Source organism: Drosophila hydei, unplaced genomic scaffold (assembly GCF_003285905.1).
Source record: "Drosophila hydei strain 15085-1641.00,03,60 unplaced genomic scaffold, DhydRS2 tig00008114-arrow-pilon, whole genome shotgun sequence".
Lineage (NCBI taxonomy): Eukaryota > Metazoa > Arthropoda > Insecta > Diptera > Drosophilidae > Drosophila > Drosophila hydei.
The window spans coordinates 5,579,711-5,592,248 of NW_022045827.1; the positions used below are offsets into that span (position 1 = coordinate 5,579,711).

Sequence of the window (12,538 nt, forward strand, 5' to 3'; positions counted from 1 at the left end):
TTTTTATTGCTATTAGTCCGCAAAATTATTCTAATTACACTTATGTATATAATTTAATTGATTGTCTGTATGTTCATGGAATGCACAGAATTTCCGAAAGCTCTTTTAAGTGTACAAAAGTAAAATGATAGAAGAAAGGAAATTTCTGTGCACAAAATGTTTCATTTAATTAGTTAAGTAGACTCTTTTGCATACCTATGTACTCGTATTAGCTAATTATATACTATGCATACCTAAGCTAAGTCTATTATTTCATGTATACTTTTATTATTTATGCAATTTATTTATAGATTCTTTTCTAAATTCATAATAAAGTTTATCACAGACAAGAAGAGCCGTTTTACCATTTGAAATTCAATTTAAATCGCTCCATGAATGACAAGGTATCGATACATTACTTGAAGCTGTATTCAAAATTAAGCTATCGGTTTCTTTTACTTTGCTCTGAAGTCAGCAATTGAATTTCAGTTAGCTTAGATAAAAAATATTCAAGCAATGTGTTAGTTGTGTTTAATTTACTTAAAGTAAACTTAATGCGCCAAAATAAATACGCTATATTCAGAACAGTTTGAATTAATTGTGAACAGCTGTTTTTCGCTCATCTCAAACAGTTGCCAATAGTCCATATCTAGCAAATATAATCAAGAAGTGGTATCTCGGCTTTTTGTTATCGTACCGCGACTACGTTATCAAATTTAAATTTGCTACATTTATTTTGTATACATATACATTATATACATATACATTTTAGCTAGTAAAATGAATTTTAGTTAGTTTCCTTAAAAATAGTGGAGCCAAGCAATCATAAATACTTGATTATAAATATAAATATTACATTATACATATAGCTATATTTTATAATAAATACTTTATTATAAATATATAAATATTATATATTTCATATATATAGCTATAATTGAATTCTATTCTATTCATAAATATTTAATTTTACTCGAATTTAAATTTCCGTATGCTTCACGTTAAAAAGCTCAATGCTATAAATCCATGTTACTTGATCAAGCTTCTCGAATTTTTCACCAGCAGGGTCACTAATGACGTCATAAACTACACTCGCGTTTCTTGTTGCCTCTTCCATTGTCGCTCAGCTGGTTTGACAGCCCCCACTCTCGTGCTCACCCACTCACTCTCCGATACCGCACTCTTGCTTTTCGTTTTGGACAACATTCATATCAGACCACGAACTGAAGCCAATTGAAAAGCAAACCATCAACGCAGCCGATAGCTCTAACATTTACGATGAAGGGATGACGTGCAATCGAAACTAAGCAACTTGAGCAGGTAAGTAAGTAGGTGGGGTAGTGTGTGCAATGTGCCGTTTTATAGTGGAATGTAATAGAAAGCCACGCTGTCTATGCAGTGCTTGTGTGTCCGTATGTGCATGTATGTATGCATGTATATGGAGGGTGCGCGTCGCGACTTGACATTGAAAAGTTAATTGCATTAGATGTCTAGAGAAATGTCTATTGGGTTGCCTTTTTTGCAAGCCACGCACAAACATACAATAGTCCGACAGAGAGAGAGAGAAAGAAAGCGTGGAAGAGAGCGCATCACCAGCATCCCAGGCCTGAGCGTTGTGGATTTTGTAGTTGGCGTAAAAGCGCTTACAATTTCGCACGCACACAAACACAATCGCACATATGTATGTATACGTACATAAATAACTAGCCTTGTATGCACGTTGGCACGCTCTCTCAATGCTCACACTCTCTTGGTGTCTTTCTCTCTATCTATTGCTTGCGCTTGTTTTGTCAATTCTCCAAAAACGCGTCGCGTGCTCTAACAAACACCTACCACCCCAACCAGCGGCTGTCGCTGCTGGTGCTGCCGCAGCCGCAGCCGCTGCTGCCGTCGTTGTTGAATTGTAGTACAAAGCAGCAGCCCCATTCATCGTTCGACACTCGCTGCTGCTGCTGTTTTGTTGTCCAGAGTCCGGATCATAGTTTTTGATTCGCATTTCGGAAGCTTCTTCTCGCAGGAGCATTCCACACACCCACTCACCCACCCACCCACGCATCCCGGAAAACAACAACAAGCAGCTATATTTTCAAATTTTTCATAATTGTGTGGAAAAGCCGACTCAAGTAAGTTGAAAAAATTGTGATATATTTGCAAAACGGTTTTCGCGTGCAGCACGCATTGCGGTTCCTGTATGTGTGTGAGTTTGTTTCTGTGTGTGAGTGAAAAAAGTGTAAAGAAATCCTTGCGAAGTTGCAAGCCAAATGCTAAATTTAGATCTGAAGCCAACAAGGCTGCAACACGCAGTCGCTTCTGCTGCTGGTGCTGGTGCTGGTGCTGCCTGGCGGCCCCCCACAGCCAAAACACCCACACCACAAAACGCATGCATATATGCATACGTCAGACTCCATCGCTCTCGCTCGCTCGCTGCGTGAGGCGCTGTGCATAAGTGCATGCGTGTGCGTGAATGTGTGTGTGTGTGTACAGTATGAATGGAACAAAAGTACTTGGCGACGCAACAACAACAACAGCAACATCAATGCGGAATCGATAGTCAGACGACGACGTGGTCGAGCAGTAGGAGGTGAGCAAAGCTCTGCTCCGGATAAAACGACGGCTGCAAAGACGTTTACGTTTTACTGTCGAGCGCTCTCCTCCACTGCACTTGTCACTGTGCCTCTGTGAGCGTGTGTGTGCTTGTGTGCATGTGTGTGCTTGTGTGTCTGTGCTCGTGGGGCACGTAGCCATCATCGTAGTATTTTCCGCGTAAATTGAAAGCAAATTGAATGTGATTGAAACGTGTAGCGCGTTCAGCTAACTACGAAAGCCAATCGAACATGTCATCCATATTTGTGTCCATCTCTATTTTCATGTCATGTTTCCACATTTTTCTCGAAAATAATTTTTGTTTTATATCAACTTTCGCACGCTTTGGTATTTTTCTTGCTAGTGCTTTTTTTGTTGCATTGCTCCTCGTTGGCTGCTATTACTACCGCTGTCGCTGCCGCTGCTACTTCTTCTTCTTCTTCTGCCCATAAATACTATGTACTACGAGCATGCTGCTAACTCGCTGCATTTCCACAACCGAAGCCCAGTCGAAGGCGCACGAAGTAGCACGAGTTGTGCGCGCATGTTTGGACCCCGCCGCCCTATTCATTACACACTCACACGCACACACAGACGAGCCCAGCCAGTCAACCAGTGCAAAAAGCTTCCACACACAAGCACACACACATAGGCGTACAGAAATTGCAAGTGAGAGCGCAGCGACAGCAGCCTCAGTCGGAGCAGAGCTCCAGCGCCAGCGCAGAGATTTTTTGGCCATAATTTTTCAGTTTGAGCGCAGCGCTAGCCGGTGACGGGTGATGATAGTAATACGTAGTAGTAATAAGTCGGCGAGCCGAAAAGTCTGCCATAGAGAGAATTGCAGCAACTGAAAAAATGCAACTGCTTGCAAATGTTGTGCAAAACAAGTGACCAAACAACATAAAAGTGAATCAATACGCATAAGTTTAAACTAAGTCAGCAGCCATATTACTATTTTACTATTAGCCAGAACTGTTTTCGGTCTTTTTTTTTGGCACTGCTGCCGGACTGCTGTCTGGTCGTGGGATCCTGTTGAAGAACTTTTGCTTCCGCAAATACGAGACCGAAAATCGATAATTTCGTGCTGTATAAGTTACGGCGAAAGGTGCGCGCTCGCTCGGCTCGGCTTGGTTCGGATCGGCTCGGCTCTTGGCACGAATGAACATATATGTAAAGTGGCAACCTTCTTCTTCTTGTATTTGTTGCCGTTGTTGTTGCGGTGGGTGGTGCAAAGCAGTGTAGATTACAACAAAACGCCGCGCATGAAACGTGATTGAAATTATTGCACAAAAAGGAAACGGCGCTTACACGCGCCAAACAGGCGCGCGTAGGCGGCAACAGTGAACGAACGAGAAAGAGACATTGAGAAAGACAGAGAGACAGGGAGAGCGAGAGAGAGAGGGTTAGCGTAAGCAAGTGAGTGAGCGCGCATTCGAGCTCTCGCGTAAATCAGGAAGCAAAGTATAGCCAAAAATAACAAACAAAAATACATACAGTGATGGCGAATAAATAGAAACCGAAAACGAGTGTAAAACGTAACAGCACAAAAAGTACTAGCATGTAGTAATAGTAGTAGGAATTAGAGTGAGAGGACCCCACGGACACCCAAACACACACACACATTCACAAACGTACAAAAGGTGGCAGAAAGGGGGCGTCGCAGTCGCAGCCGCAGCTGACGCCGACGTTGTCGTCGTAGTAAGTTTTTCTGTGTTGTGGGTGCAGCGTCGCGTAAACACGAACGTGTGTGTCGGTGTGTGTGTGTGTATGTTCAAGTGCGCGAGTGTGCGTGTGCGTGTGGAATGTGTAATAAATAAAACAAAGCACACAGCAAAAAATCATGATAAAGTTTGTCAGGCACAAAAATCGCGAGAATTCATTAAAGGCATCGAAAAATTTTCTGCGTAAAAAGGTGGGCGCCAAATGCAGAAATAAATATTAAGAAAATAAATAATAAATAAAATTAAACAAATTGTTTAATAATTTATTTGATGTGTTTACAGCGTGAATCGAATGACTCTGGCACCGAATCTGATGGTGAACTTCTCGATGTGGAAAACAAACGTCACTTAGACGTGGATATGGAAACTAGTAAGTTAACTAATTGATATTAATAAGATAGTGTAGCGATGCTCACTTTGAAATTAAAATAACAAATCTTATCGATATCAGTATCAATATCGATTGGAGTGGAGACAATAAGAATATTATTTATTTCTTACAATAATCAGAACTAGTAATCTCGACCAACTTATCAATGTTTCCATGAGTATTATCGATTCTAGATATAATAAAAATAATCTATTTTGATTAGTTCCGAATGTTAACTGAGAACTAAGGATTTACAATTCATTTTTTAATTTATTGATAGCGATATGGCTTTTGAGCCTTGTAGCTGCTTGCTTTTTGTCACGAACAAATTCAAGATTGTTAAAGTTTTAATTGTTATCGATATTTTGTCGCAACTACATCGACTGTTAGAGTATTTCATTAACGGAATTTTCGATTTGACTATGGCCAACAGGTTTGAGTTCCTGTACGGATGCTAACTCACCTACTACCGATACTGCATGCTCATCCGAGTCGTCTGCGATCGCTGCTGCTGCAATGATGTGTCACCATCAGACATCGTCGTCGTCATCCTGCGCCCATCTCATGTACGATCAGCATAGTTCGGAGGAGGAGCTTGAGGTGATTAATGGGCCATCAGCGGTAGCCGCTGCCGAGGCAGCTGCAGCGGCAGCGGCGGCGCTAACAGCAACAATCGCCAGCAGCGGCACAGCGGCATCGTCGTCCAGTGCATCGCGTCTCTCCAGTCGAGGCTGCAGTTCATCCCTGGATACGGAGGCGCCATACGATGAGCGTGCAACCACATCATCCAATTCGAAGCGTTCCAGCTCTACGCTAATGGTTGAGAATCGCAAGCGTTCGCTGGCCCATAGCTCCGACGATGAGGTTAGTAAAGAGTAGTGAGCAAGGCGGAGTAGAGAGGGATGCAGTAGCGAGTGTTACAGTTATATAAAAAATATAAGCAAATCAAAAGTAACGCATATTTTTCGATTTCCTACAGTTGCGCAACTCGCTGGAGCCAATATTGACGCCCGTGAATTTTCGCACATCGCCGCCATTGGAGGCATTTAAGCCAAATCGTAGCCATATGATGTTCCGCTCCACAACGCCACTGATATTATCGGAGGCCAGATGTGGCATCGAAAATATTAAATTATGTGATAATAGTGTAAATGAGGAGAACGGCGACGGCAACAACAGCAACAGCAACAGCAACACCAACAGCAACAACAACAGCAACAGCAGCAAATGCGCCAAACTTGGAGCTGGCAACGAAGGCAACGAGAACGAGCCGAGCGTTATTAAGGCGTGCAGCAGCTCGCTGAAGATGAGCAACAGTTCGCATCACATTTATCAGCCGCAGCCCAAATATAGTTTCCATTATAATAGCTCGAGGAGCAGTCCGGCCTCCACCACCGGCTTGGATATGGAGGTGCGTTCGGTTAGTCCGCCCGCGAAATTATTTCATTGCGACATTTCGCCGCGTCGTCGTCCCAGCAATAATGTTGCCAGCGGCGCAGCAGCAGCAACAACAGCAGCAGCAGCAACAGTTGGTGGTGGTGGTGGTGGTGGTGGGGATGCTGGCGTTACTGTTGCTGCCGCCACACAGAGACTGCAGCGACCACATAGGCCGTGCTTAGATTTTGATAAGATGCAGCAGGTGAGTCTCTAATGCAGAGCGCGCTAACAGCGAATTAAAAGGAAAAGGCAAATCAAAGACTTTTTATACAAACAACAACAACAAAAAACCATCAACAACAACAACAGCAACTGCAAACTGTAAAAACGTACCTATGCAGCCAGTGTTGATAAACGCGCACTGGCCCTACAATTAGGCGCACACAACACGATCAAACGGCCTGACGGACAGCAGGCAGGCAGACAGACAAGCAGACATACAATAAATAAATAAACAAAAGGCAAAACAACAAACAGCAGCAACAAAAATATCATCAAATCAAATTATGTAAAGCTAAAAGTAATTCAAGTTTTAAAACAGACAACAAAAAATATGCTAAACGAAAATAACAACTAAACAATAGAAGCAGCTATTTTTTCACAATTTTAAACAAAATACAAAATAAATAAGGCAGCAGCAAGCAAAATCCTGGTAAAGTTGGCAAAGTTTAGATATATACATATATATATATACAACTATATATATGTTTGTAGTAGCTACAGAATTGTAAATATTGTATTTGTGTGCAGCAAAGAGGACGAAGAAGAAGAAGAAGAGGAGAAAGCATTTTGAAAATTGGCTAAAGCTACATTTGTTAGCAAGTATTTTAATATTTTTAAATGTGTTTGCAGTCGGACAAACTAAAAACAAATATAAAATAAATATTTAAAAACCAAAACAAAAAGAAATTGTGGTGTGATTGTAGAACGAAGACTCAAAACAAAAACAAACAAAAAAATATAAAAAAAAATAAAATTATATTTCTATAAAAATTGTGTAAAATGCAAAGCAAAAAAAAATGATGTGAGCAGAGCGGACGAAGAGAAAATAGCGTAGCAAACACTGGGGACAAACAGAACACAGCAACAGGCAACAATAGCAAAAGAAAACAAAAACAAAAAAAATAAAATAAAACAAATTAAAAACAATAAACATTTTTGTATGCGCAAACATTCAAAGCAAAACTAAGTTGGACAGTTTAAAACAAAAAACAAAAACAAATACAGTTGAATATGTGTTGAATGTACAAGATTAAATAGCAAGCTATTTTATAAAAACAAAAAATAAAATCTAAAAAAAAATTAATACACAAAAAAAAAAAAGAAATAAGAAATACCAAAAAGCTGCCATCACACAGAAAGATGTCGAAAATGGATTTTTGGTTGATTGATTGATTGATTGATTGAGCTAAACGCAACAAAATAGTCAAAGAAAACGTAATAAATAATCATAATTGGCAAGAGTATTATGTGTATTAGTAAAGCAGCATTAACTTTTCTTTAACAATTTAAGTAAACAAAGCAAAAAACAAAACAAAAAACAAAAACGCGAAAAGAAAAACCAAAAACCCAAAGCCCAAATAATAAGCCCAATATTAAATTTAAAAGCAAAATAACAGTAAATTTTTGTGTGCAACCATAGCAAAGAAGCAGCAGCTGCAGAACATACATTTTTAAGTACAGAATATAAAATATTTAAAACAGAAAAAAAAAACAAAAAGACGAAGAAAATATTCAATGCAAAAGTAAAACTAATTTTAAATCACATTCAGCGCGTGAAGCAAGCAAAACATTTCTGTTTCAAATCCAAAAAGTAGTCACAATAATCACATATACCCTACAACTTCACACACACTTCCACATACAGAGAGGGAGAGAAGAGAGAGAGAAACCTACCAGATTTAACATAATTTAACATTTGTGAGAAGCAGAGTAAAACGAAACCCAAAAAATTATATTATATATAGTATATATATATACATCTATATATATATGAAGTGGAGAATGGAAGATATCATGGACTGAGCGTATGTTAGAGAGCAAAGTGAAGCAACCGATACTAGGTTCTAGTTTTTAAGTTCAAAGTGAAAGGCAAATTGTGAAAGAAGAAACATTAAACAAACAAGCACACAAACACAAATCAAGATGATGAAGAAGAAGAAAGAGTTGAGTTAGACAGGTTATGTTGAATATTTTTGAAACACAAATGAAAAACGAGTTAAGTTGTAAACAAAATGCAAAGATTTCATTGTGGCCTGGGGCAACAAAAAAGGCCCCAAGGCACTTGTGTTGTACATAGTTACATTAATAATTACGATAAATATACATATATATATATATATATATACAGATATATATGTGTGTATAAAATTACTCATTAAACAAGATGAATGGTAAAAAACCTTAAGAATTAAGTCGATGAACGGTACAAGTGCAAAAAGAAAAGAAGAAGAAAGAATTATTGAAGAAAAAAGAAACAAAAACAAAAAACGAAGATGATGAAAAATAATAAAGAAATGCTCTGCAATAGTAAGCGAAAAAAAAAAGAAAATGAGTATCGAGTTTTTCTTCCATGGATCGCACACTTAACGGTAATTATAAATGTTATCGATTAATCGTAACGCTATTGATGTTTACAAAACTTTTCCAACTTTATTGAAGCTTTCTTTGAATTGATATTGAAACGCATTTATATTTATATTTTTAACATTTTGTTTGGTCTGCTTTTTCGCTTTTATCATTGATAACCTCTATGGCTATTTTTAAGCTCTATTTATCCTAATTAGATTCATTATTTGTGTGTTGCTTAACTATATACATTGTACAGACACGTTGTCATTGTATTTGTCATGCTAATACTATTTGCGTAGAAACCTTTTGGCATTTGGCTATAAGCCCAAAATTTCCTGCTCAGCATCGCCGCACAGGGCATCAGACTTGTTTTTGATGATCGCCTCGACATCCTCGTCCTCGATTTGCTTCAGTTTGTTGCGTTTCTTTGCCGCCGACTCCGACGTCGTTTGGCCCAAGCGCGCCGGATCGTGTATGCGCGTGTGGCGCTTCAAATCGCCGGATACGCGAAACTTCTTATCGCATACGCTGCACGAGTACGGCTTTTCGCCCGTATGCACTTTGGTGTGGGCCAACAAATAGGAGCTCGCCCGAAACGTTTTCGTACAGTATTGGCACGCATAGTTGCGCTCGCTAGTGTGGATGCGCCGATGTAGCACTAGTGAGTACTTCCGGGAGAAACTCTTGCCGCAATATTCGCACATGTGCGCCTTTACCTCCGTGTGCCGCGAGATGATGTGGTAATTGAGATCGCCCCACTGTCGGAACTTAAAATCGCATTTCTCACACTTGTACGGCTTAACGCCGGAATCTAAAATATATAAAAGAATATTTAAATATTTATACGAATATCATCTCTATAAGATCGTACGATACTTACGTGTGCGTTCGTGCGCCTTAAGTGCACTCTGTGTGTAGAAGGATCGTAAGCAGGTGTTGCAAGGATATGCTCGCTCCTTGCTGTGCGTATATTGATGATACTTGAGCGCATTGTATGAATTGAAGTCACGAGCGCAAATATCACAGTGAAACTTGCGTTTGGCATCGCTTGGCTCATCGACGGTCGGCTTATCCGCCTCCATGAGATAACTGTCCGCATTGTCGTCAATGCCATCGTTGGCTACTGGCGATGAGTTGGCGCTGCCTGTGGGCGCTGTGGTGTCTACATCCTCCAGCTTGAAGGATTCACTGAGCATGAGGGGCGAACGCTGCAGCTGCTCGATGGTGGAGCCAGTGTTAGGTGTAGGGGTGCGTGTGGGCGGGGATATTGAAGTTGCAGTCGAGGTTGTCATTGCGGCCGCTGCTGCTGCCGCCGCTTCTGCTGCAGCGATGGCCTCAATGTAGCTCTTCTTGTGACCCATCTCCAGTTTGGGCTGGGACGATTGCTTCAAGAAATTCAGCGTCAGTTGCTCATCCTGCGGATGCTCTTCTATGGGATTTGACGTCTTGAGCAGCGACGTATCCGGTGCAGTCGATGCTGTTGGAGGTGCTGGCGGCGGTGGCGGTTCGCCAGGCAGCAGTAGTCCCGAGAAAGCTATATCACTGAAATTGTTACTGAACCAAGGCGCATCGCAGGTATCCTCCACGGACACTTTGTCCACTACATTACGTATGCCTTCCAGCATATCTTCTGTATCGCTGAATTCCACATCATCCACAACGGCTACATCATTCGTTGCAGCTGTATTCGTAGTTCCTACGGGCGTCAGTTTGTCATCGGCCTTGTGAAGCGACATAGCATCCGCATGTATGACCATATTGACACCCACATCGTCCACTACATCATCGTCCACATGGCTAATATTGTGAAAGTTTTCAAAATTCAGCTGCACATCCCGAAAAGCCTGATCCAGTTTGACCTGTTCCTGGTGCAGCTGCAAAAGAAACGAGAGTGAAGTCTCGATTAGTAAAGAAGTACAGCTAACGCTTATTGGCAATAGGATAAGATACACTAAAAAATGGATACGTTCATACATATTTTTCTCTTTACTAGTCCAACTGCGGAATATTTGCAGAGCCTCGAGCCAAGCCAAGTCTAAGACTTCGTCTCGCTTACCTTATCCTCAGCAGACAAGCCGCACATGTCTAGCGGCTCCTTTTGTTGTTGCTGCTGTTGTTGAACCTGCTGCTGTTGCTGCACTTGCTGTTGCTGCACCTGCTGCTGCTGCTGTTGTGGCACATCTAGTCGTTGCTGCTGCAGACTGCCCGGATCATAATGCTCCTTGAGATGTGCATAGAATTCGATTTGTGTATGCACTGCATAGCCGCATATTTCGCAGCTATAGTTGGCCACTGTCGACACGACATGCTGATGCTTGTGCTGCTCCAGCTCGGCCTCCATAATGCCACATACAGAGCCTTTGAGCTTGCGTGAGATGCGCTTTTTGTGGGGCAGCACCTTGCGCGCATTCGTTACGGATGCATTGTGTGCATAGAGCAGATCGTCGCTATGTAGCGCTGCGTTAACATCAATGGGCACCGTCGGCTCAATGGCAAGAGCGGGGAAGGTGGGTTGTGCCACCTGCTGGGGCACCACATTCTCATTGCCACCAGCTGTTGCGGTTGCAGCAGCGTCTGCTCGATCTAAGAAACTGCTGTTGAGTGTGAGAAACTCCACGTCCGTATCTTTGACATAGTTGTCTGGCGTCCGTTCAGGTGAAGCGGGCACCGCGTCTGTTCGCGTTCCGTTTGGCTCCTCGACAACATGTTTGTTGACAAACTGGAAGATCGTATTGTGGAAATTGAGCTCAGGCGGTGTGAGCGTATGCTTTTCTACATAGCCACCGCCATTGGTGGTGCTGTGGTGCGCCGTGGTGCTAAGATTCGTGGGTCCTTCAGTTTTGGGAAATACACCCGTGTGGTCCATGAGATCCATCATAAAGTTGTTGTGCATCAGCTCCGTTGCCAGCAGCGTCTGTGTGTTGCAATGGTTTGTAAAATATGTTAAAACTCTTCTTACATATTGTAACACAGGCTTACGTGGTCGATGAACTGTTGTGTGTCCACTTCTTTGCGCTCCATTTTGTACGTTTCACACACAAATGCATTAAAATTAAAATCAACTTTTGAACTAGGCAAGAAAAATCTAAATTGCAAAAAAGAAACAGCTGTTGCACGACTATCGCTTAGAGTTGAGCGCGAGTCGTGCATCGATAGATTTTAGGCACATATCGATAAGAGTGCAGTATTTTTGAAGCGTATAATATATGTGCCTAAAAAGAGTGCTGTAAAATGATTAAGACTGATTTGAATGAATAGGCAGCACTCTTTTTAGGCGCGCAGTTTGAATTTATTTCAATTAGCATTTAAATACAGATAATGAATTCTCTGATACGTTTCTAGAATAAATATATTTGTCATAAAATAAGTGTTTTAGTTGTGGAATCAATATATGTGGAATGTGTAGCAATTTTTGCAAATAAATTAAATATGTTTCTGATTTCCAATCTAAAAAATTTAGATTTAGTGATTTTGACTCGAACTCTATAGTTTATATGACATTTCTTTGTATGAAGATTTATTTTTTTGGTGAAAAAGAAAGACATTGTTTAACTTTCTGGAAATTTTGCTAAGTTTATAAATTTGTTTCTTCTCCTAGGACTCTATGATCGATTCTCACACCTTATCGATCAGTTCTAATGTAAAAGTCATTCCTCAGTCCGCAGCGGCATCAACTTAATGCAGATCAAAGCGCATTATGCCGACCTACATATACACAATCTTCACTTGAAATTGTTGCCCGGAATTGCATGTCAAACAGTTTCGATGATGGATTTGGATCTGTTATTGTTATGATTCGAATGAATTCGAATGCGTAATTGCTTGGCACAATACCTAAACAAGCAGACCGTGTTTTATTTATTATCATTAAGCGCCT

The 12,538-nt window shown here is 40.9% G+C and overlaps 2 protein-coding genes across 4 annotated transcripts; one reads left to right on the forward strand and one right to left on the reverse strand.

Moving 5' to 3' along the window:
• Positions 1-1,099: 1,099 nt before the first annotated feature.
• On the forward strand, positions 1,100-7,061 carry LOC111605474 (homeobox protein 5). Of its 3 annotated transcripts, none has more exons than XM_023324003.2 (4): positions 1,100-1,299; positions 4,566-4,653; positions 5,087-5,517; positions 5,633-7,061. In XM_023324003.2, exons 2-4 carry the CDS (start codon positions 4,644-4,646, stop codon positions 6,302-6,304), a joined length of 1,113 nt encoding a protein of 370 aa, XP_023179771.2. In that variant the 5' UTR covers positions 1,100-1,299; positions 4,566-4,643; the 3' UTR covers positions 6,305-7,061. The 3 variants fall into 3 exon arrangements, with proteins under 3 accessions (XP_023179771.2, XP_023179772.2, XP_023179770.2); XM_023324004.2 differs by lacking the exon at positions 1,100-1,299 and adding an exon at positions 1,968-2,102; XM_023324002.2 differs by lacking the exon at positions 1,100-1,299 and adding an exon at positions 3,304-4,474.
• Positions 7,062-8,755: 1,694 nt separating this feature from the next.
• On the reverse strand, positions 8,756-11,788 carry LOC111605470 (B-cell lymphoma 6 protein homolog). The gene is made up of 4 exons (XM_023323986.2): positions 11,641-11,788; positions 10,718-11,575; positions 9,542-10,535; positions 8,756-9,472 (listed from the first exon to the last, which is right to left on the reverse strand). The coding sequence occupies exons 1-4, from the start codon at positions 11,680-11,682 to the stop codon at positions 8,979-8,981; spliced, it is 2,388 nt and encodes a 795-aa protein (XP_023179754.1). The 5' UTR covers positions 11,683-11,788; the 3' UTR covers positions 8,756-8,978.
• Positions 11,789-12,538: the final 750 nt, after the last annotated feature.